Source organism: Arvicola amphibius, chromosome 2 (genome assembly GCF_903992535.2).
Source record: "Arvicola amphibius chromosome 2, mArvAmp1.2, whole genome shotgun sequence".
Taxonomy (NCBI): Eukaryota; Metazoa; Chordata; class Mammalia; order Rodentia; family Cricetidae; genus Arvicola; species Arvicola amphibius.
Window position 1 is genome coordinate 3,241,298 of NC_052048.2, and position 24,491 is coordinate 3,265,788.

General features: G+C 46.2%; 3 protein-coding genes across 12 annotated transcripts in view; all 3 read right to left on the reverse strand.

The window, feature by feature from the left end:
- The window catches only part of Mrps35 (mitochondrial ribosomal protein S35), a 34,355-nt gene extending 29,101 nt beyond the window's left edge, over positions 1-5,254 (reverse strand). The window contains exons 1-3 of the mRNA XM_038320969.2: positions 5,122-5,254; positions 1,806-1,843; positions 747-914 (exon numbers count right to left, since the gene is read on the reverse strand). Of these exons, the coding sequence (XP_038176897.1) occupies positions 747-914; positions 1,806-1,843; positions 5,122-5,218 (303 nt within the window). The 5' untranslated portion in view covers positions 5,219-5,254. The remainder of the gene's footprint in view (positions 1-746; positions 915-1,805; positions 1,844-5,121) is intronic.
- Positions 5,255-11,955: 6,701 nt separating this feature from the next.
- On the reverse strand, positions 11,956-12,663 carry Rep15 (RAB15 effector protein). The gene has a single exon (XM_038317849.1). The coding sequence runs from the start codon at positions 12,661-12,663 to the stop codon at positions 11,956-11,958; it is 708 nt and encodes a 235-aa protein (XP_038173777.1).
- A 697-nt stretch (positions 12,664-13,360) lies between these two features.
- Positions 13,361-24,491, reverse strand: part of Ppfibp1 (PPFIA binding protein 1) — a 143,425-nt gene continuing 132,294 nt past the window's right edge. For all 10 annotated transcript variants that reach the window (XM_038317956.2, XM_038317960.1, XM_038317959.1 and 7 more), the window contains 8 exons: positions 23,583-23,733; positions 22,620-22,731; positions 22,425-22,513; positions 19,029-19,151; positions 18,463-18,588; positions 17,283-17,471; positions 15,453-15,632; positions 13,361-15,131 (listed from right to left, as the gene is read on the reverse strand). In XM_038317956.2, the coding sequence (XP_038173884.1) occupies positions 14,979-15,131; positions 15,453-15,632; positions 17,283-17,471; positions 18,463-18,588; positions 19,029-19,151; positions 22,425-22,513; positions 22,620-22,731; positions 23,583-23,733 (1,123 nt within the window). In that variant the 3' untranslated portion in view covers positions 13,361-14,978. The remainder of the gene's footprint in view (positions 15,132-15,452; positions 15,633-17,282; positions 17,472-18,462; positions 18,589-19,028; positions 19,152-22,424; positions 22,514-22,619; positions 22,732-23,582; positions 23,734-24,491) is intronic.

Genomic DNA, 24,491 nt, shown 5'->3' on the forward strand with positions numbered 1-24,491 from the left:
GGTGCAGCACCCGGTGTCCTTCCTGTCCAGCTCCTCCTCACTTTAACAAAGTGTTAGAACTCTAGCACATGGGCGTGGAAACAGGAGGAGCAGAACAATCATCAGTGTGCCATCTGCACGCTGGTTCTCAGCATCAGGTTGCTCTGCCCACCTTGGTTCCACCTGAAGGACACAAAAGCAAGGCCGCAAGAAGCCAGAGGACTGACCTAATTTATCAGATGCCCGCGACTCCCGGAGTCTTCTTTACACGAGCAGCACCCATCACTCCCTGAATAAGATCTGAAACACGATGAGCTGCTCTCTACTGGGCCCTAACACGAAGGTGGGGTGGGGATGAGCACCCACCTAGGCTGGAAGAGTCCTTTGTACACTGTGAAGATGGTTTACTCTCACCGGTTTAACAGAGCCAACTGCCCAACAGCTAGACACAAAGAGGTCAGGCGGGAGAGCCAGACAGAGAATACTGGGAAGAAGGAAGGCGGAGTCGCCGGCCAGACAGAGAGAAAGTGAAAATGAACAGGCTGTGCTGGAAAAAGGCACAGCTTTTGGTAGGGTATAGACAAGAAATACGATTAATTTAGGTTGAAAGAGCTACTTAGTAACAAGCCTAAGCTATTGGCCAAACATTTATAGTAAGTCTCTGTGTGGTTATTTGGGAGCGTGTTTTGGTGATACAGCCCAGTCCACCTACGCCCACCTACGCCCACGGGAGAGCTCTCTGAGCCCTGCCTGAACTGGCTCCCTACCTTCAACAGCTCTAGATTCCCCTCCTTTGCCAAGGGCACACCCTTCTTCACTGGGTATCCCATTCGCACAGGCAGAGGAACAGCAGAGGGTTTAAATGGCGCTGCAACCGGGTAGACACTGGGCCAGTCCTGGTCAACGTCCATCTTCTCTGTCCTCGGAGGCAGCGCCTAAGAAACAGAAAATACTTAAAATTTTACAATATAAACATATTCTTTAATTTTAAGACAAAAGCTATAGCTAAGATACAGAAAAGTTGCAAAACCTGATTTCCAGGACTGAAAGAAACTGAGAAAGGCTGTGCACACCTGAATTTGACCCTGGGACTCCAAGGTGGAAGGAAAGAATTAACTCGACAGAGCTGTCCTTCAAACTCCACCCTGCATCTGCAGCACACACACCCACACAATACACACACATAACAACAAATAAATAGACGGATTCCCAACAAATTTGTTAAGTAAAAGACTCAGTGGTGGAGAGCATTTACTGTTTGTGCAAAGCATCCAAATTCTGTCCCCAGCACCCACATCAGGTGGCTCACAACCACCTGAAACAAAAAATTAAATATTTTTCTAAAAGGGGGTTTAAGAGGCAAAATTTAATAGTGTGCATCTACACACTAGCAGCAGTGTGGTCCATGTCCCAGAGTGAGAAACGTTTCTCTGAAAACTACTGCTCGAGACGACAGATGCTTGGGCCTTTGACTCCATGCTCATCAGCTGACCTTAACTCCCGAGGATGCCCAGAGAGGAACTGATGGGGTGATTGCTGACTGCTGACGGTGTCACCGGCCTGTGCTCTGGGTTCGCATGAGTGAGTCTACCCCAAAGCTGCTGCGTTCTTACACAACTACTACCAGGCTATGGCAGCCCCGGAGCCCTGAGGAGCATCCTCTGGCAGCCCCCTCGGGCTATGGCAGCCCTGGAGCCCTGAGGAGCATCCTCTGGCAGCCCCCTCGGGCTATGGCAGCCCCGGAGCCCTGAGGAGCATCCTCTGGCAGCCCCCTCGGCCTCTCTTTGGGACTCAGAGATCAAGAGAGACAAGTGACACGCGTGTACCTTTCTTTTCATTGACCTTTCACTTCTGGATGCCGGACCTAAAAGACAAAAATTCATAATGTAGCATTGTTCAAAATCACGGGCTGCAGTTCTAACGTAACTTAAGTCATTCAGGAACAGTGGAATAACAACCTATTTTCTTCACATTCAAAATGGAAAGCGGGAACAAAGAAATTCCATGGCAAAAGCAAGTGCATTCTTAGTTCAAGAGGGAAGAACCAGGGCACAGCCACAACCTGAACAAAGAAAAACTAATCTCCAAAAATATAAACAGCTCAATGTTCAATTATGTGGGGTTCACTCATGAGCTGGACTCCTCAAAGGGCTTGGGTCACTTCTCTGGCTCTGCCCTCTACAGCCCACACAGACATCTGCTCAGCTCAGGGCCAGCTCCACCCACACTTGCTGCTGCTCTTGGTGGCTATCCCACGGTACCAGATCTCCAAATGTTAGGGTCTTCTGTGAAAGTCAGCTGCGTTCACCCACGCCTCTTCTGAGCTATCTTCATGGGGCCAAGCCTCGACTTTTCTCCACAGCCCCCTCAATCCTGGGGCTTTCATGGCTACTGCAGCTGCACCTTCAGTGGCCTCTCATGGCTCCCACAGCACCAAGCTTCATCTGCTTTTCAAGACCCCTTCATGCCTTCAAAACCAGCACCACCATTACCAAGCTGGGCTCCCAGAAGGAGGTACAACTCTGGTCACCTCTGCAACACCTCTGTGTGCTGACTCTTGGGAAACACTCCCCAGACTTCACCTCAGTGATGCCAGGCTCTTCTTTATCACCGCCAATCTCTCAGCTCCAGCTCATCAGCACCAATTGTTTCAGGGAAGCAAAGGTTTTAACTTCAGTTGTTCTGGACTCTTGGCTGTTGTTTTGCTTTGGTTTTTTGGTTTGTTTGTTTTGGTGGGTTTTTTTTTTTTTTTTTTTTTTTTTTTGAGATAGGGTTTCTCTGTGCAACAGTCCTGGCTGTCCTGGTATCTATCTGCTTTGTAAGCCAAGTTCTCGATCTCACAGAGATCACCTGCCTCTGACTCCCAAGTGCTGGGATTAAAAGAGTGCAGGCATGCGCCACCACTGTCCAGTGTTCTGGTCAGCTCCGGCTGACCAGACACCACGGACTCATGACACAAACAGCCCAGCAGAGTCTTTGCTTCCTCTGACACTCCACAAGCCAGGGCTCCATCTTCTACACTGCTCTCAACGTTCTTATCTTCAAGGCTCTAACTGCAGACCACTGAGCTCTGAATGTTCCACGGCTCTTCTAACCCAAAGTTCCAAAGTCCTTTCCAATCCTCCCTAAAACATGGTCAAGACCGTCACATCAACACCCCACACCCATGTATCCACTGCACTGGTCCTTTCTCTCTGAGAACACTAATAATAAGTGGGCAATAACTCCAGAGGACACAAACGTGAAGCTAAGGCTGGAGGGCTAATAGAAGGCAGCCATAAAAGCAGGCGGGTGAGATGTCTAAGGCCAGCGGAGGATGCTTCAGCAGCAGAGACAGGAAGGCTGGATCCACACAGAGATTAGCATGGCCCTGCATCAGAACAACAGGTAGATTCAGGAAGAAGTCCATAGTCTTACAGCTTTGCAACATTTCATTCTCTGGGTTTTGGAAAAATAAACTTTTCAGGCAGTACTTGCCCCTTAACTATACTACATGGCATCGATTATACATTTCATTCTCCTTGCTGAGAATCTAAGGCTTGTCAGATGTTTTCATGCAGAAAACTCCAAATCAGGTCAAGGTGATGGAAGGTTCTAGGAACCCCAGATCCTTGGAACCAGAGTTCTGACTGGGCACAGCCCATGGTCCTGCAGTGGACTGGGGGCACGTGGAGTGTACTTGCTTGGATTTATCTGAGAATTCCTCTTGCAATGATGGAACTATGAGACTCCAAGGTATTCTGAAGAGATACCCCTTGGTCAGAAGGTAACGAGCTGTGGAAGAACATTAAAGACAGCAGGAACTTGACGGCGGTAACCCTAGACACTGCTATGACGGGCACTCAACGGCCCTTCTATTCAGACTGAATCCACAAAGGAGTGAGCACCATCCCTTGTCAGTAGTGCAGATTGGGGAAACCTGCAGCCTCACACTTGCTACTGAGAAGCAGGAATAATGCTCACTCAGCGCCTGGACACATCTGCGCAGCACCAAATGCCCCTCTTTGTCTGGCCCTATGCTGATAGACTAGCTTCCCAGCTAGGAAGAGATAGCAGAGAATGTGTAAACAAACTCAGTGTGGCCAACACTGAAGAAAGGACAACGGAAAAGAGGACCAAGATATTTAATGTGCTTCACCGACAAGGCAGGTGGCAAAGGCCTTGCTTTTCTCCTTTCCAGTCCCTGTAGACGGTACTGCCAGTCATCGGATAGCTCAGGAAAGGACCTGCCAGGCTTCCTTGAGATATACCTTCAAGGCTCACATCAAACCCACCAATAAATCCTCTTGGCTTTACCTTCAAAACACATCCTACAAACCAAATCACCTTCTGCAGGGTCACCATCACCTCACTTGGAATAGCAACGGCCTCCAAACTGGTCTTGCAGCCTTCCCCTGCTCAAGTGGGTTTCGCCACACTGCTGCCAGGGACCTTTTACAAGCAGAAATCGTATGTGCGTTCTAACGACTTCTAACAAAACCCAATGCCTGCAAGCCCTTAAAGTTCAGACCATCACTCTAATTCTGACGGCTGCCGCTCGTCCGCTGACCACACAGCCGGTCGGGTTGGCCGTCCTTGATCATTGCTCTCGCTCAAATCTTCAAGACTGTAGACGCGCCTTGTCTTTTGAGGTCTCCCCTCCCTGTCTTCCCCTGCCCGGTTGGCCACTTCTTCAACAGCACGTCATTCTCCACACTCTCTCCACGACAATAAAGTCTACTGTAACTGTCTACGCGTGTGCACGCTGCCTGTGAACTGCACCAGCCCACCAGCCTCCACAACTCAGCCTAGGACACTTCTATCTGGGAGACCAGAAGAATGAAAACCTGGGGGCGGACACACCGGAAGACCACGACGCGCCACTAGGACGTATGAAGGGATCTATAATTTATCCAGCAACCACGTGCGGACGGATTTTCAGCGGGGGAGGGGAAGACGAGGTTTGCCATGAGAGGAGAGCAAGAGCAGAAGGAAGAGGCCGCGGGCAGGCCCTGCAGGAGAGGGAGCTGGGGAAGGGGAGCTGCAGGCGTCCGTGGAGGTGAGCCTGCCCGCTGGCCCACCCGTGCTCGCAGCCCCTCGTCTGCACGGCCTCTCACCCCACCCTCCCCGCCCCCCAGCCCGCGGCGGCGCACCCGCACTCACGCGGGCCGGCTGCGGGCCTGACGGCTGAGGAGAAGGAGCGCAGACCGCGCGTCCCCGGGCACAGGATCAGCCTCAGCTGCAGCGCCGCGACCGCCATGGTGGAAAAGGGCGAGCCGGAGCGGAAGCGCGCCGCCAGGAGGGGGCGGAACCGGAAGTGCGTAGACGTGGGAACGGAAGTGCATTGGGCAGAGGGATGGCGGAGCTGGGGCTCCTACGGGGATGGTGTGGAATGGTTGGGGGTCTCTGACCCGGAAGTCTCGCGGTTGCGGTCCGCTGCTCTATTTTGTTTTGTTTTGTTTTGTTTTTGAACAATGGCGGCTCCAAGACATTTTCCTCCTTTCCTTTTTATTTATGTATTTTACGTATATTGGTGTGTGCCTGATAGCTCAGCATCGTGTGCCTTCATTGCCCACAGCGGCCAGCAGAGGGCAGGGAATTGGAGCGGTTGTGAGGTTTTTTGTTTTTTTTTTTTTTTTTTTTTTTTTTTGTGGGTGCTGGAAATTGAACCTGGTCACCTCTGCTCTCCAGCCCCGTTTTCTAATTTCTCACATTTCCTTACTTTCTTCTACTTCAGTCTTTTTAGTCATCCTGCCCCAGTTCTCAAGTGCTGGGAGTATAGGTAAAGCCATCACACCGTGTGTGTGTGTGTGTGTGTGTGTGTGTGTGTGTAGGGCAGGGGAGTCATCCTGCCCCAGTCTCTCAAGTGCTGGGAGTATAGGTAAGGCCATCACACCGCGTGTGTGTGTGTGTGTGTGTGTGTGTGTGTGTAGGGCAGGGGAGTCATCCTGCCCCAGTCTCTCAAGTGCTGGGAGTATAGGTAAGGCGATAACACCTAGTGTGTGTGTGTGTGTGTGTGTGTGTAGGGCAAGGGTATCGCTGCATCCTCCAGCAGTTTAAAGAAATGGCCTTCTGAACTAGATTGTTTGAGTTTAAATTTCGTCTTTTCATGTCTTATTCCTGCAGAGGACCAGAGCTGGATTTCTAGTACTGATGTAGAAAGGCTCACAACCTCAAGTAACTCCAGCTTCAGGGGATCTGGCTTCATGGACACTTGGAACTGTGCGCACACGTACACACACACACACACACACACAACACACCACAATTCAAAATAATCTTTACAAGAAATAACTCCTTTAGAACATTATCAGTAGGCAAAGACGTTTCACAGTGTAAGGCTTTGTATAGTTTGGCAATAGATGTTTCTAAACTATGTAATTTTTTTTAACGTGGAAAGGACTTTGGAGGTACAATCACTCATCCATAATAAAAATACTTTTTCAACCTATTAATAATTTAAAATGTTACAAAGGCCAGGAAAAGGCCTCTGGGGCACATGATTTGCATTTAGAAACGTCCTATACTTAGTTTAAGGCCCCTTTCCTGCTGACTTAAAGTTCTTAGCAAGTTCTGGAAGGAGGATCCACATTTTCAGTTTTCATTGCTCCCTACAGATTATGTAGGTAATTCTGAGTAGAATAGTTTTAAATGTTAAACCTTCATTTAAATGGTCTTTTATTACATTTAAAGCCCAGGTTGATATAAGAGATAACTTGAATAAAAACTAATTTCTTCATCGAAAGTATGTGGAGAAAGTGCATCTGTTTCCAAGTATCCAGGCAAGAATAGAATATGCAGCCTCTTCAGCCGCCAGCACAGCACTGGTTACCTCATATAATAGAGGGAGCTGCTTAAGAGACATGGATGGTGATGGGGGACACGCGCACGCACACGTGAGAGGTGGCTCAGCAGTTAGGAGCAGCGCCTGCTCTTCCAGAGGGCCCTATTTCAATTCCCAGCATCCCTATGGTGGCCACAGTATTCTGTAATTCATTACAGTGCCCTCTTCTGGTTTCCACAGGCACCAGGCACGCATGGGTGCATAGACAGACATGCAAGGAAAATAGCCACATGTAAAATAAACACGCAAATAAATAAATAAACTTAAGAAAAAAATAAGTCTCCAATGGGTATGGTGGCGCACACCTTTAATCCCAGCACTCAGCTGAGGCAGGTGGATCTCTGTGTGTTGGAGGGTAGCCTGAAGGTCTTCTGCATAGTGAGTTCCAAGTCAGCCAGTGACACAAAGTGAGTCCATGTCTCAAAAGGAAAAAAGAAAACATGGGTCTCAATCTTGGTTGAACGTTAAGACTACCTTTAGATATTTTTTAAAATATACCCCAGTTTCCCTTCTCTATGTTGGCTAATTAGTCTAGGTGTCTTTTGAGCATTATTTTTAGCCTTGTTTTTTAATTTAAATAGCTTGTGTGTGTGCGCACGCACGCCCGTGTTCACATCTGCACATCATTCATGAGCTCAGAACCAGTTCTCTCTTTCCACCCTTTGAGTCGCAGGTATTGAACTCAGGTTGGAACTCAGGCATGGAAGCAAGGGCCTTTACCGCTGATCCATCTTGCTAGCCCAATATCTGTTGTTGGTTTTTTTCACGGGGACAGGAGGGCACCCAGAATTTCAGAGGCAGAAGGATTGCAAGTTCAAGGCCAGACGAGGCTACAATATGTACTTAGATCCTACCTCAAAAAGAATCCAGTACCAACTGAGCCTTCTCACTGGCCTTCGTCCCCTTTCCTAACAGGATCCTTGGTAGTCTCTAAAGACACACTGGAAATAAACATACATATATTTATAGTGCCATTCACCATAAGATAGAAAACCCCCAAAATGGAAACTTCATTCTTTCCATGGTTGGATTGACAGGGCATAAAACAGGCCTTTGTCCAATGAACATTAAGTGATAATCTGTGAATAAACCTGTCCATTCATGCTAAACCTTTTTTTTAAGGAACATGCTCATTGGATACAGGCAAAAGCAGCAGTATACTCCACACTGTGGAGCGCAGGGTCAGCTTCTCAATGCTGTGTATTCCACACTGTGGAGTGCAGGGTCAGATTTTCTTCTCAATGCTGTGTATTCCACACTGTGGAGTGCAGGGTCAGATTTTCTTCTCAATGCTGTGTATTCCACACCGTGGAATGCAGGATCAGCTTCTCCTCTCAATGCTGTGACAGGATACCTGACTGAAGCAGCTTAAGAAAGAAGGGGAATTTCAGATCACAGTCTGAGGGAACAGTGCATCATGGCAGCAGGATCTCAAGGCTGGTGATGAGCAGCCTCCCCAGTCAGAAAGCAGATTCATGAATGCTGGTGCTCAACTCTCCTCCTTTCTACTCAAGTCTAAGGCCCGAGCTCATGGGAGAGAGCTGCTCACACTCACAGGCCTTCCAAACTCCCAGCCACATTCAAAGCTGTACTTCCTTGGCAATTCTGGCAATGCTAAATCCAGCTAAGTTAGCAATCTGTGATTGGCCACCATCACAAATACCATGCCACCAGAGAGGAAAAGGAGCTATCAGCAGTTCATATTCCTTAATGTTCTTTTTTTTTAAATTTTTTTGCAGTGCTGGGAGTTGGACTGACAGCACACAAGACAGGCCTTTGTCAACGGGCATTAAAGATAGATAATCTGTGAATGTGTTCACAGATTTGACAAGCACTCTACCACCAGGCTTTATCCTTAGCCCTATCTTACTTTGTTTAAAGTTAAATAGATAAGTAATCACGTGTGCTGGTACCTGTTTACTGCGATATTAAACACGACATCACATGCCTACTTCCAGGATAGGACTGGCTTCTAGCTGTTCTTCATTCTAATTTCCTCAAGGAGAGGGCTTGGGCTGAACACGTGTCAAGGATGGAAAAGAAAGGCTGAAGAGACTGTGTACTCATTTCTCTCCTGTGCTTATGAGGTGCCACAGAGATTACAAAAATCCTTCCCTTGCTTTCACCAGGACTGATCACCAGGAGTGACCACTCCTAACAGGAAGGGTTTTAGGGACTGCTGTTTCTTAAACTTGCAAAATATATTCACATTTGAATACAAGGCTCAGTGGACAGAAGGCTTTGCCCATACTGAAATAACATTTTTCTGTCTGTGTTCTCTGCACATCCTGTGTGCTGGTCAGGAAAGGGACTCAGTGGGCTTGGATTTCACCAAAGACTGTTGTACTCTAAGGTGGGTTTTGGCTTACAAACTGCTCAAAATGATTCCAACTTGGCTAGTGGAGATGGTGCACCTTCTTACAACGTTCTGGCCAGAACTTCAAATAAGAACTTCAGAAAGCCCTACCAACTATTCAGAGACTATCCGCAATTCTACCAGACAGTAATCTTGAAATCTAACCATCATTTTAGTTTTTACAGGATCCCATAGAAATAACATCGCCCCCATGCCAGCTGGAAGTAATTCTAGAAAACAACATCCCTTCTTGTAACCAGAGACTGCTTGCTCGTTCCCAGCTGCCCTTACCCGAATAATCACACAGAAACTATACTAATTACAACACTGGCCAATGACTCATGCGTATTCTTAGCTAGTTCTTACATTTTAAATTTACCCATTGCTATCATTTTATATTTTACCATATGGCTGTGGCCGACCAGTAAGGTTCTGCCGGCCTCTCCTTCCTTCAGCAGTTATGTCATCTGTCTGACTCTCCCTACTCTCTCCTGCCTGGCTTTACTCTGCTAAGCCATTGGCCCAAACAGCTTCTCTATTAACCAATGGTAATAAAACATATTAATAGCATACAGAGGGGAATTCCACATCACCCTCTCCCAACAAAGTTTGTCCTCAGGGTTAGAGACAATAATCATCTGTTAGGGGTTGGTTATAAGTGGTCTAGGGTTGGGGGTGGAAATGAGGTAGGCTCAGGGATCTCTTTTGAAAAAAAAGGGGGGGGGGGAAATGGGTGGGATGGGATGATAGGTAGATTAGTGTATTTACTTATTGAGCTATTAGCTATAGACAATTTATATTGGTATAGATTCTTCTACATTGATATAAGTTCAAATTGTATTTGTTATATTGAATATGCTATTTCCGTTTACAATATTTTGCACATATGCAAAGTTATTTTCTCATATCGTTTGTATGCATGTTTCTACCCCTGCTTAAGATATTTTTTTATACTGATGCAATTTTAGGATATACTTATCATATTGCACTACACATTTCTACTTCTGAACAAGATACTTAATATTGTTTACATTTTGAGGTCATGGCCCTTACTTGCTACACATTTGTTTAAAGACTGTTTAATTTCTTTTAATGTGAAGCCTTAGTCTTTAAGCTATACAGGTATTAAGAATTACAGGTCAATAGTCATCCATGTTTGTCATATTTATAGTTAGACCAATCAGGTTCTTTGGATGCACAGAGATTGTATTTCACATAGAAAGGTAATTTTCAAACACTTCAAAGAGCTGTAGAATGTGGCATTTAAATAAGTCAGGATTCTGTTGCCCTGAGACATGATTGCTCCTGGCAGCACCAATCTATTTCCAAGAGAATGTTGAGCACCGGAGATACTCCACTTGGAACTTGTTTTCTTCTTGGCAAAACTGGCCTTTGGGCAAGGAACTGCTCTTGCCTTGACCACTGACAAAATGCATGGTGTCCAGACTGGACAAGCAGGACACAAGCAAAAGGACTGCTGAATCTTGCCAATACAGGGTAAGGCAGTCTTTCCTATTCCAGCCTCTGAAAATGGCCTGTCAGATACTCCAGGCCTTAGCCAAAGTTGGCTTCCCCAACACTGCAAATGAGACTTTGGGTGATTGTCCAGGTAGCTGGTTGTCTCTGTCATTTTTTGCACCTTTTAGAAGTTGCTTGATTGCATTTACTGTTTACTCAAGTAATATTATTTCCCTTCTTAAGTCTTTGATGGGGTTGAAGACTAGATAGTCATAGTTACTTTCCTCTCATGACTTAGCAAAGACATTTTTATTGTAAGACTTAGTCTCTTAGGATAGGATAACTATTGAAACATTTAGCATTCGTTCTTTCTTGATTTTGTTCATGCTGGTTGTAATTCTAATTTTTATGTATGTTTTTGTCTCTCCTTTTCCCTGGACAATACTAGGTATTTATTCTTATTGTATATAGTTTTGTATTATACTTAGAACCCTCTTATCTAGACAAAAGGGGGAGATGTTGTGGGAACTCCTTCAGCCAATAGCCTTTTAGATACTGCCCATTTTGAGCACGGTCTCAAATGTCTGTACTGTAAGTGCAGACAGGAAGCATGTGTGGTCCCTTTTTTCTGCTGTATTCAGTTCCCAGTGCACACAGAGGACTGTGAGTTTATCCCCAAATAATTTAACCTTTGTTATACCCCATTCCTGGCTATTGTAGAACTCTTTGATTTGCCTACAGAAGACTCTGGATTTCAGATCATCCATAGCAGCACTACAAAACAGACTGTTCTGTCTGAAGACATATTTGTCACTGCAAACACAGACATTGTAACAAGGAATTCTTTCACAGGTGACTTAGTAAATCACAGGTAAAGGTAACACTCAACTGAATCCTAAGTTTAATCTTTTCAAAGTCCTATATGCAGAGTTACTGGGAAGGAGCCTAAGTGGAGGCTCAGCTCGGGGGACCAGCGTGGGAAGACTGGCACCCCAGCTGTCCTTATACCTGCTCAGTAGTTGCTCCCCAGACAACAGCAATAACGTTTTAGGCTTGCGGATATGAGACAAGTTCAAACAAAGACAGCTTTTGTTTTGCAAATCAAAATTTATGTTTAACTTTATCATTTTCTCCCCCAATTTTTATTTTAGAATAAACAAAGACTAAATTAAATAATTTCCCCAAGACACATCTAGAGTTTTTTTTTTCCTTTCCAGAATTGTGACATGAACAAGTTTTGCCCCAGGTAATCACTTTCAGTCACTGTGGGGGGTTAGCCCCAGTCTGCAGATTTCTTTTCTGTGTTATCTTACGGGCCGGTCACAGCAACATGCCCAGTTTAGAGAATGCTAACATAAACCCTGCCCATGTCACTCGCTCCATGGCTCTTACTCAGACAGTTTCCCAGCAGCTCCTTGATGGAGACACAATCCTCCGTCTCCAGTACGAACCGTTCCACAGCCTTGCGTCCGGGCAGCTGGCCCTCCACCATCACACTTCTGACGTTCTCCAGGACCACACCTCTGATGGCCTTAGGCCTCCCAGGGACACTGAAGACGATCAACAGGCCCAGACAGTCCTCTCCCACCAAGTTACAGAACTCTTCCAGCTTCTCAAATCTGCCTTTCTTCCAAGACTCCTCTCCCTTTGACTCACAGGATTTGGGGTCCCACAGAGGAGAAGGGGCAGCCATCCTCAAGGCCTGCACTGCCACCTGAAGCCGTATCTGCTTATCAGGTCCCCAGAAGGTCCAAATCCAGTCTGCTCCGAACAGCAAGGCCTGGTGCTTGGTCATCCTGGTGGTGGTGAGCCACTCATCGGCCCCCCTCTCCTGGCAGAAAGTGATGAAGTGGACTAGGAAGAGCTCACTCAGCGTACTCGCCGCAAGGCCGAGACTGCTCAGTGGATATTCAAACCCGAGGTACTCCTTCAGCTTCTGTGCTGCGTGGGCAACAGCTGCGCTGACCACCTCGCACATGGCGAGAACCTCCTGCCTGTCCTTTGGAGCCAGGCTTCTCGGAGCCTGCTGGGAGGTCTTTTGTCCCATTTCCCCTCTGCCCCCAGATGCTTCTCTTAGCTATCAGACATAGGAATGTCATCAGGGGCCGCTTCTTTTTCAGAGGAGGGTTTCTTCATCAAACCAAGTCTGTTGAGACTGTCCCCAGCTTCTTAAGGCAATGGCTTTTTTTAGTGTGGCTAGCCATATAGACCCGAGGTTGGCAAACATGTGACGGCTTCCTGTTTGACAATTGGGTGTGTTGTGCTCACAGATTCCTGCCGCCTGCCAAGTGACAAATGACAATTTCACAAAAAAAACACCTGTTCTTCACCTGGTTATGGAGATCTTTGGTAAACTCTGCCTAAGTGTGGTTCCTATTTCCAAAAAAAAAAAAAAAAACAAAAAAAAAAAAAACAAAAAAAACACAAAAAACCCAGTCAAATGAAAACCAGTATGCAAGCGTACAGGTTGGAGTCATATGTCCTTTCTTTCCAGCCAATATCTCCAAGTTCACAAGTCACCTCTGCCCTGACCCTTCATTCCCCAAGTATGCTGCATGCTGTTCATCTTTCCTTTTCTATATACTTCTTAAGTAGAGACCTCAGTTCGTCTGTGATTCATGCTGTGAACCCAACCCAAACAAACATAGGCAAGCTTATATATAATAGCCTGTTTTGCTACCAGGAACAAGACCTTGTTATTCTGAACAAAGGAACAGTAAATAATGACAATTAAATACACAAGACAGTTATCAATTGACTTTTATTTCTTTTCATAAGGAAACGCCAACAGTGCATAATACTTTCGTAAATAAAATATATAATCAAAAGTTTTTATCTTTATCACATATAATCGGTTGTTGCATTGTCCTTAATAAAGAGTATTTGGCATCTGTACCAGTCTGCTGGCATTTTCAACCAGGGTCTAATAACAAATTGAGCTTTTCAAATGGTGATATTTATTCATGTTAAACTAAAATCCCAGTACAGGAAGAAGCCAATAACGTCATCAATCATGAACGGGAGCATTCAAAGGAAATCAGGGTTAGCATCAGATAATTTCAGTCAGAAATAAAGATTGGCGTTACAACCTTCACAATGAACAGCTTCATGATCTGCTGAGCATATAGAAGGAATACCACTCACATTTAGAAATGGTTATCACCAAATCTATTACCATACACCAAACTGCCCCCTGTATCCCAGTGTGGGAGCTCCTGTCTGTACACAGTTGGTCTCGTTGTGTGTAGTCCTGGATGAAAAACAGATTGTCCCCAACACCGCTGAAAACACACACACACACACACACACACACACACACATGCCACAGGAACAGCTGCTCTCAGTTTTCTCTTTTCTTTACAAAGAGTTTTAGGGCCGTGTGCTACAGAAAACATGAGCAGCATGCCACTGGACAGGAAAACCATTAGAAAACATTCTTCTGCAGCTTCAGAGTATTGGATCCTGACTGAAATCACGTGGAGCCCCCTAAGCTGACCGTGTGAGTGTAAGGTACAGCTGGTGTGGCGAGGTGTGCTCCTTAGGTTCGCATCATGGTGCATTCGGCAAAGAAGAAAACGAGAGACTTGATATGCAAAGGTTCTGTTTTGGTTTGGGTTTTTCCAAAGTCACTCTAACAGAAACTTTCCTGAGGGGTATAAGGGCATCCAAAGATCTATGATAAAGCAAACGGGGTCAAGATTAAAGCTGAAGCTTCTAAACTGCTCTGTGAGTTTGTGGGGATCACAGAAGTGTACGTCACGTGAAAATGTATCAATGGAGGGAAAAGGGGACTGAGATCCTCAGGAATCTGCTGGTGTATAAAAATTGAGAACACTGGGGTTTGTTTTTAATACGATCTTTGGATCCTGTGTCACAAAATAAAAGTTCTGTTTTCTATATACTGTATATATACACACATATTTAGAAAAATATATAAAAATAAGACAGTCAGAGGCCAGTGGAGGTGCGTGGCACTTAGCGGCACCAGATGTGGTGATCACTGGAGTCTGGAGAGCAGCACGTTCAGTTCAGACGGCTGCAGGGAACACTGATGTGGCCAGACCTCCGTCCTGGGGATGTGAATGAAGCACTCTGGCAAAACACCCAACCTTAAATGCAACACGTTAAATAGAATATATCACAGACTTTACATTAAATAGAGGCAGAGCGAGCAGACTTCTGTTCACCAGCGTCTCGTGTTCCTTCAGAATTGGCACTGTTCCCCTGCGTGACAGCCCCACTTTTGAGTGAGCAGAAGTTGGGACAATTAACAATGCACAACCTGCCACCTGTCGCACTCTCTATTGAAAGACAGAGTTGGAAAACGACATCTGTACGCCTGACCCTGCCCGGATGCTCCGGTCAAACATTGGAGTCTTCATCTGTGATGCTGGCACTGGGGGAGCGGGCGGCGAAATCTTTAAACATGTCGTCTTCCTTCAACATGTGTGTGAGATTGTTGATGCCTTCGGAGAACGCACCGATCTGCCTCACCGTCCCTTCTGAATCCTCCATCTGCCAACAACAAGCCACAATGTGACAAACTCAATTGCAGTTTCAGAAGGGCAGATAAATCCACGAAAGTAAAGTGGGAAGAACATAAGTGGCACAGAATGCGGTAGGGGCCACAGGGATCCTGTGCCTCTGCGTCTCCTCTGAAGACACTTCCCAGGTACCGAGGATAAAGTACCGAGTGCTGAGGACCGCACCGGAAGCAGGCAGCAACCTGCGGGTATTCCGAATACGTCACGTGAAGACAGCACACTCCATGAATGACAGTGTGCAAAGCTTCCGTGGTGCGTCCAAGTGCCTGTGGGTACACTGTGCAGGGCTTACCTGTTCTAACCGATCCAAATCATCCTCTTCATACAGACGCATGTCCAAGCCAGTTCTAAACCCCTTCTGGGAGCTACTCCCTGAAGCGTGGCCCAGTTCCATGGGACAAACATATTCCTCTCCGTCTTCTTGCTTCTTCTTCCTCAGGTTCCCAAAGTTGCTAAAGGTCAGTTTCTTTGGCTTTAAAAGCAAACAAAAAGGCACCCAGGAATTAGATAAAACTCCTATGACAAAGGACTAATAACAAGTCTAAGTTAATTATTCACTTCATCACACAAAGCAAGCAAGCTGGGTGATAAAGCATCCTGGACACACAAGCCATGCACCATGGCCTTGGTCTAACACTCAAAAGGTGAATCTCACTGTGAGGACACAGACTGAACATGCCAAGATCCTTTGTTTGCATTAGATAGGATTTAAGACAATAGATTCGCTCTCAGAGATGAGTCAAATTGTGCAAAACGAGTCAATCTAAGATCAGAAAAAGACGGTGGTCCTAACTGGTCTAGCGGCACAGGCCTGTCCGCAGCCACAGCTACTTGGAAATTGAGGCAGGAGAATCCTAAGTTTAAGGTCTGCCTGGGCCACTTAATAAGAGCCTGGCTTGAAATAAAATATATATGTGTAAAAATATATAAAGCCCAGTGGTGGTGACGCACACCTTTAATCCCAGCACCCGGAAGGCAGAGGCAGGCGGATCTCTGTGAGTTCTAGGCCAGCCTGGTCGACAAGAGCTAGTTCCAGGACAGGCTCAAAAAGCCACAAAGAAATGCTGTCTCCAAAACCCAAACATTGAAAAAAATATTTTAAGGAGGGGACAGACTGGGGTATATAGGTCAACGGTAGAGCATTTGCCTAATATGGTTAAGACCCCAGGTTGAATCCCAAGCTGATGGAGAAGAGGGATGGAGAAAGGAAAGGGATGTCGGACAGTAAAGCTGTGGTTACTTTTTGTTTGCCTAGTCCGCCTCACAGGAGGCCTGGTGAGCAGTCAAAGACTCCACACTCTTGGAGAGGAAGTGTCTACTGATCCTTAGGAGAGAAACCTCATCTTAGTCTATTCAGCTCCCAAGGAGGAAGGAATTCAGAGTCAGACAGGGTAAAAACAAAGAGAGCTTGGCATATATTTCTAGGAGAACTCCTAAGCTGCCTTCACATTAAGGATGTGGAAATAACACATACAAACAAGCTAACACAGAAATAACTCAAAAGAAAAAGTAACCTTCTACAACCCTCAAACCCTGGCAAGTAAAACAAACCCCACAGTCTTTAAGTGTAGCTCAGATCAACCCTGAGTTTGCAATCCTCCTGCCTTAGCCACTTGCATGCTGGGATTACAGGCAGGTGTAACAACCCCTGGTTTTGACGCTCTCCTTAAGAAGTTTTTTTGACTTATAAACCAAACAAGCTGAATATGTGCAAGGAGAAACCCTTAACATGTGCAAGGGGGCAACTCCCTGGTTCACTTACAGATCAGCAGTGCTGAGATCAAACCCAGGCCTCAGGCCTGCCAGGCATGTGTTCACCACTCGGTTAGTCCCACCCCAAGTCCTGCTCTTGCACCTATTCACCAACAGGAAAGCAAAACCACTGCAAGGGCAAACTGGGCCCCAGCCGTAGCCCTCGGCATCGGCAATGCGCTGACGACAGAAGCCAGCGTCACCTCTAACTCTAATGTGACAAATGACTTCAGCAGTCCCTTAATTGCTCCCGAAAGTCATAAATAGGTGTGCGTATAGACTTTTTATCTCATCAATAAAACTGAGCAACCCTCAAAGGATGGAAGGATGGGGCCTCTGCACACATCACACAAGGATCACGCGAACCAACCTTCACTTTGGCAGTGGCTGTTAGCAGTACATAATCTGGTAACTCCATGGCATCCCGCTTCTGGTGCTGGGCCTCGGCACCAATCAGAAGGTTGAAATGGGTGGCCAAATGTCTGCGCAGCAAGGTTTTATTTGGTGGAATGTTCAACAGCTGAGCCATGGTTTCCACATTAAAACGAGGCTCAAGAACCTGTAAGAAAAATTGGGATTGGTAAAAAGGAGCCATGGGTCACACACGGTTGCAGCGGAAGCGCTTCACAGTTTGTAAGCAACCTGTTCTCTGGGTCATCCCCAACAGCCCTATCAACAGCAGAGGGCACAGACTTTGACTGCTTTCTTTTTTAAATTTTTTTTTTATGTGTAAGTGTTTGCCTACATGTATGTATGTATACCACATGTGTACAGTGCCCACGGAGGCAAGAAGAAGGTCCAGAACCCCTGGAACAGGGGTTACACATGGTCACCGGCCACCATGTGGGTGCAGGCAACTGAACCCGGGTCCTCTGCAAGAGCAGCCACCGCTCTGAGCTGCCTCTCCAGCCCAGACTCATCACTGCACCTGAGTTAGGGGGTGAGCGGGGGCTTCAGGGGCTGCAGCAGCACGTCCTTCTGTTTGACACGCTGGCTCTGAAAGCAACTGCTCATGGAACACGGATGCACAGAAATGCAGCCTGCGTCTATCTGGGCGTTTAAAACCACGGTCAGTGAGAGACGGCCGCTGGATGTCAGTCAACACTGACGGGCAATGAGAAGAAACGGGCTTAGCCCTAACTCAGAGAAAGAGGCTAGAGATGCTGTGTGAGAGAAATCCAGTGTAAACACCAGAGGGCAGGGATGAAGCACCTCCAGATCACTAAAAGCAACCCAATTCAGGATGAGTGTCCCGACCACAATGCTTGGAACCAGGGTTTAGATTTGGGGGCATCAGCATGAAGTAATTTCTCTTGAGGGTAGGATCAAGTTGCAACACAGATTCACTTGTGCTTCGAATACAGACAGCCTCCTGGTAACCTGAATGCAATCCTTCTAGCTTCCAAGAGCTATTCTACCATGTAGAATTTTCTACTCGTGAGGTGGAAGTCACAGGTTTTAAAGCAATGCAGATTTCGGATCAAGACTGCTCACCCTTGGGACTAAGGGGAACCAAGCAAGCAGTCAATTTCAGACTGAAAGAGCTTTACCATGAGGCCTCCATGGACTCCGCTGCCTCTGAGATTGGGGGCATATTCTGCCAAGTCCACAGAGCGTAGCCACTCCATCACACGGTGATTGGTCCACTGCTGGACCTCAGATGGGGTGATGGCATTCTGTGGAAACAAACACACATTATACCTCCAGCACTGATGGCAGGACCTGCAACACTGAACCTAGACGTGTAATCTAACAGGTCTGGCCTAGAAGGCATACTATCTGGTCTCCCATGAGCTACTCAAAGAGAAGGGAATAACAAGTATTTGCTAATTTGACTGCTCTTCAAGCTTTTTTTATGTAGAAATAAGAGAGGGTGAGGGACCTATTTACAGTGACATTTTATTCCATGGATTGAGGTGGCAGTAAAAAGCATAGCCCATGAACAGGAGGAGGCAGAAAAACAACCTTTGGCTTCAGTGACGCAGTGGAACCTTTACAGAAATAAAAGGCAGGGACAGAGGAAAGCAAAGCCCACGAAGTCGGTAACCAGCTTTCTCCGCAGGTTCCAGGAGAAAAAGGTTCTGTCTAAGTTTCACACTCTTGTCTGAAATGCTACCTCGTCGGACGGCCGCCTCCGCAGGCAGTTTGGCTCGAAGTTATTGATCCTCAGGACTTGGATGGCCCTTTTGATACTGAGGTGATGCAGCACACTCACAACCTTCAGGGACAGCAGGTCATCCTACAGGGGAGAAACAAGGAGCTCACTGAGCCGGCCCACAAGTGGGGGCATGGAGCCCCCCAGGGAATCCCAGAACTCTGCTCAGGATTCCAGGTTTCATTCAGTAACAGAACCCTTGTCCTGTTCTCAACAAATCCCTTTCTAGAACCTCAAATTCCTATTGTTCCCCCAAATCTGCACCCCTCTCTCACTCTTACAGATGCTCTGAGAGGATATACCACGCAGGGCTCTAGAAATGACTCACTGGTCACTCTAAAAGACAGCCTGCTGTTTACTAGGGGCAGGGAGAGACAGTGTCTTTGTATCCAGGCTGGCCTCAACTCAAGATCCTCCTGCCTCCGCCTCAAGAGCTGCGGAGACTGTGCTGTGGTGCTGGGCCTGGAGGAATTCCTGTTTCCTCCTCAGTCCCCAGAACTTGATCTGCAGGCAGTGTAGACACTCAGGCACCTGAAGATGGGCGGCCACACTGCCCTCCCTTTCTCTCGCAGATAGGTGGGCCAGAATGTTCCCTTATGATCAAGCTTCCTGGCCTGCCAAGTTCCCAGTCTGGGTTATTTGCTCCACCTAGCAGACATGGTGACCAATATTGGAAAAAGTATGTCCCCCCAGTGCAAGGGTTTGGATAATAGTAAAGGAGAAAAGACATGAAGACTTGTAAGTTTCAACATGTCACCAATCAGCTTCTTCAAGGAAACACCCTGGGCAGTCTGCGGCCATGGAGAGCAATTTCAAACATGCCCAACACACCTAAACAAATTGTTTTGGCAATAGGTGATTTCAGGGCAGTGCCGAGATAAATCTTATAAACACACCCAGAGAATAAGCAGAGGGCCGTCCATGTAGGCACACAGCACACTTTACTGACAGCGCGTTACTTGTGGGAAAAAAAGTTCAAGAAAGGAACTTGCTATAAAAATGTTTCTAAGAGCAAAAATAAAGAGATAGCAGTTTATCCTTGAGGCTACTGAGCAAAAATTATTTCCTAAATTCTTGTAGGATTACTTCATTAAAATAAGTGTTTTTGGATAAATGAGAAAAAGCTTTTTAACATGCTTACTCTGAAACTGAGACCTCATTTCCGAACATTTCGGTGAAGTCTATCAGGTGAAGAAATATCTAAATTATACTTCTGGAAATATATTTGAGGGGTTTCTACAAGCATTGCTTTCATTTAAAACCCTTTTTAAGCTTGGGCATCATGGTGCACACCTGCAATGCCAGGACTCAGAAGGCAGAGGCAGGCAGATCTCTGTGAGTTCCAGTCAGAGCTACACAGTGAGATCCCATTCAAACAAACAAATAAATAAAGTGCAGCAAGTAAATAAATATTTTAAAATACTTTTAGACTAAAACAAGGGTTTCCAGGTAGTATAGAGTTCTCTGTGCATTTTATAGCTTCTCTTAATATTCACACCTTATGAGAATATGGCACATGTCAGAATTAAGAAACTAACACAGATAATAAAGCACAGGCTTTATTCAGCTTTTGCTAATTTTAGGACTTATCTGTTATTATCATTAGTGCGTGTGTACGGCATCTATGCAGGGACGCGCACACATGGAGAGCAGAGACAGCTTTGTTATCATTAGTGCCTGTGTACGGCATCTATGCAGAGACGCGCACACGCATGGAGGGGTGATGTGGGAGAGTCTTCTGTTTGTGTTGATTTCATTCGTTAATAAAGAAACTGCCTTGGCCTATTTAATAGGCCAGCTCTTAGGTGGGTGGAGTAGACAGAACAGGAAGAAGGAAGTGAGGTAGATGGCTCAGTCAGATGCCACGCCTCTCCTAAATGAGACAGATGCCATACCTCTCCTCTCAGAGCCAGATGCGATGAAGCTCCGGCCCAAGATGGACGTACGCTAGAATCTTCCCGGTAAGGCACCACTTCATGGTGCTACACAGATTATTAGATATGGGTTAATCAAGATGTGAGTAAGAGGCTGGAGCTAATGGGCCAGGCAGTGTTTAAATGAATACAGTTTGTGTGTTGTTATTTTGGGGCATAAGCTAGCCAGGCGGCTAGGAGCCGGGCGGGAATGCAGCCATCTGGCTCCTCACTACAGAAGGGCGCGAGCACACGCGTGGAGGTCAGAGGACAGCTCTGCAGAATCAGCCCCCCCTTCCACCTTCACATGGGTCACAGGTCTTCAGGCTCACTTAGCAAGCACTTACACCTGCTTAGCTGTCTCATCGGCTCCCAGATTGGCTTTTTACTTCCTGGTTCTTGCCAATTTCCCAATCAGATCCTTGTTCTGTTCCTGGAGCCGAGCCAGAGAACCACATTCTAACGGGGGACTTTTGACTTGGGACTCACAGGTCACACCTTCCTGGGTCAGTCAATGTCTTTCAGGCATGAAGATCTTGCATGCGCTTCCTGTGATTTTTGAGTCTGAAGTTGCTCACATTCCTGTGGGACATCTGACCCATCACATCCCACGGGCATGGACAGAGGGCGGTCAAATGTGACTAGACTGTCCCAGGTAGAACAGTAAGCTATTAAGAGAAGGACCCTTAAACCATTCTGGGTTTAAATTCTCTATGATACCCTATCACTTAGTAACCATAGAAACATGATTAACATCACCTAACCTCTCAACTCCTTGTTTCCTCATCTTAAGGATGGAGATGATAATGATGCCGAGGGTTACTGAGACTCGCGCATCCAGGAACGTGCGCTTAGAAAAGACAGTGGCTATAAAGCAGGGCAAATGCATTAGGTCATTCACGCAAGGTTACATGGAATTAGCAGGTTAATTTCCACTCACTTCACAAAGGTTACACTTATGGGGCTGCCTGGTTCTCATGTAAAACATGAAACATACAATGGAATCTAGAACAAGGTTCTGGAATCCATCCCCCCGCTGATGTAAGTAGGGAATGGTCTTTCTATTCACTGACTAGAAGACTAGAAATCCCCAAGAGAGAAGGAAGCAGAGCCGGTCTAGCCTCCCTTCCTCTCTTTACCCCGTAACTGCTGCCCCGATGGGACGGATCTGTGCAAAGGAAGGATACCAGGGCAAAGGGTAACACAGAAACACCCAAGGCTGCAGTCCCTTCTATGAGATCTAACTCACATACCACAGAAGGCAAACATGCACAATGTATACCTCAGAATTTACCGTGTTGACTATATCAACACTGTAGATAATCTTAGGCTAAGTTTAGTTTTGCTTGGCTTAAATTGGGTTTCAAATTATCCCAAAGCTGGGCCAATTGCCAGATCCTACAACATCAGCTTCTCAGGAAACACCCAACGGAGAGCCACTCACCACTGTCATGTAATGCAGCATGCGACCATCCACCCGCCCTTCATCGAATTGGGTCTTATACTGAGGGAGGCCAATGTCATCCAGCCATCCTACAGGAAGAAAGCCAGAGTCAGCACGGGGCTACAGAAGGCCTATTCCTGGGATCAAGGGGGAAATGTGACAATATTGATTCTGTCATCCACAAAGGCCTCTTACTAGTGACCCAGTTGAAGTCCAGCTTTCCATAGTTGGTCTCCTCTTCAGATCCCAGGGCCTGCAGCGCCAGCTGGAGCTTCTTGCGATGCAACGAATGCTTGATGCCAAGCTCCTAAAACAATAAACAGAACCTCAGAATTCCACCCGTCCAGCCAACCATGCAGAATCCTTGACAATGAAGCTGCCCTTAAAGACCAGCTCTCTATTATGTTAAAATACTGCTAATAAACCCATTCTACATTAAATTATAGTGTGAACCTCAGGCAAAGACAACATTGCTGAAGAAGAGGCCCAAGTTTACCACGGAAGGCTGAGCAGATGTCAGATGTTGCCTAGGGATTCATTTCACTTGTTAGTAAGAAAATGTTGAATGTGTAATGGGGATTTTACTCCTATATTGTGGACAAATGTCTAGTAATTACAACATAAGATATAGAATATTCTTTTGTGAAGTAAAATAGAATCACATAGATTACAATGGAAAGATAAGTCCATGTCAGTTTCCGAATGACTGAGACACATAAGTTCTATTCATTATATAAGGTCTATTCATTATGCAATAGCTATATAATTACAGAAGCTAATACCTTTTCAAAAGTGGTATTACAGCATGGACTGAACATAGTGAAGGGAACCCTGATGGCTCTTTGTCTTTGGAGAGGGGTGGAGTGGGGGTATGGGTGGAAGGGAGGGGAGGGAAGGGGGAGGAGGAGGGGAGGAGATGGAAATCTTTAATAAAAAAATGAGAAAAAAAGTGGTATTACAGGTTCTACTCACACTGCTTTGTTTTAGAATAACTAATTCATACTCTATACCACATTATTAGAATAACTAATAATTCATATTATGGCGGGGGGTAGGTGTTGCTGGGATTGAACCCTGGGCCTCCCACAGGCCAGACAAGCACGGTACCGCTGAGTACATTCCCAGCTACACACAGACAAACAAGGCAGGAGTAGCTACCTTCTCTAGGTCTTGCTGAGAAGCCTGAAGAAGTGTCTGGCCAGATATAATCCAGTGCTTGCCAGAACTCAGGTAGGACCCCAAGCCTTGCTCCGCTAGCCAACTGCACACTTGTTCCTTGGTCCATTTGGCAAATGGCATATCCAGGTCACTGTGGGAAAATAAGCAACAACCCTAAGCCAGTCCTGCAGCTTCACAGTCCACAGTGAGCATTTGGATCGGTGAGAACTACCAAAAACTCACGCTTCAGAAAAACACCAAGATGAGCCACGTAAGTCAGATTCAAACGATGCTATGCTCTCCAAAGAGCACACTCTCAAATAAAAACACTCTACTTGGCTGAAGGAAATTCGAGTCTCATATGAATTCACTTTGGCAGAATTATGGTTTCTCTCTGGCAGAGATCACTGAGAAGATAATATTCTCCTGCTAAGTACAGGAAGGGGCTCTTCAGCAAAGTTTGTATTTTCTTTACTTGAAAAAAAATTTAAGGGTGGATGGCTAGATTTAAGAAAAAGATATTTACAGTGAGAGGTGTGTGTGTGTGTGTGTGTGTGTGTGTGTGTGTGTGTGTATGTGTACGTGCGTGCATGCATGTGTGGGCACGTGGAGTGTGCACACATCCCAGTATGCGCATGACAAAATGTCTTTTAATAGCACAAGGGAGTTCTTCATTGTGCTTGAGGAGACATATGGCAAATGAGAGCACCTGTTATCTGAAGGCCAAAGGGAACCTGTGTCCAGGGCCCCACCTGTGTGGGAGCATATGTTTCCAGCTGATTATTCTTTTAAAAGGGCTCAGCACCAAGACCTTGATGTTTGCCAACCCCACCCTTTTATTCTCAGAAGGTCAGTGAGGTTGGTTCCAAACTGGATCTAGCTTTTGAGGAAGAATAGGGAGGGCTCTTG

Excerpts from the sequence above, each read along its gene's own strand:
- Rep15 (XM_038317849.1), bottom strand. The coding sequence starts at position 12,663 with ATGGGACAAAAGACCTCCCAGCAGGCTCCGAGAAGCCTGGCTCCAAAG.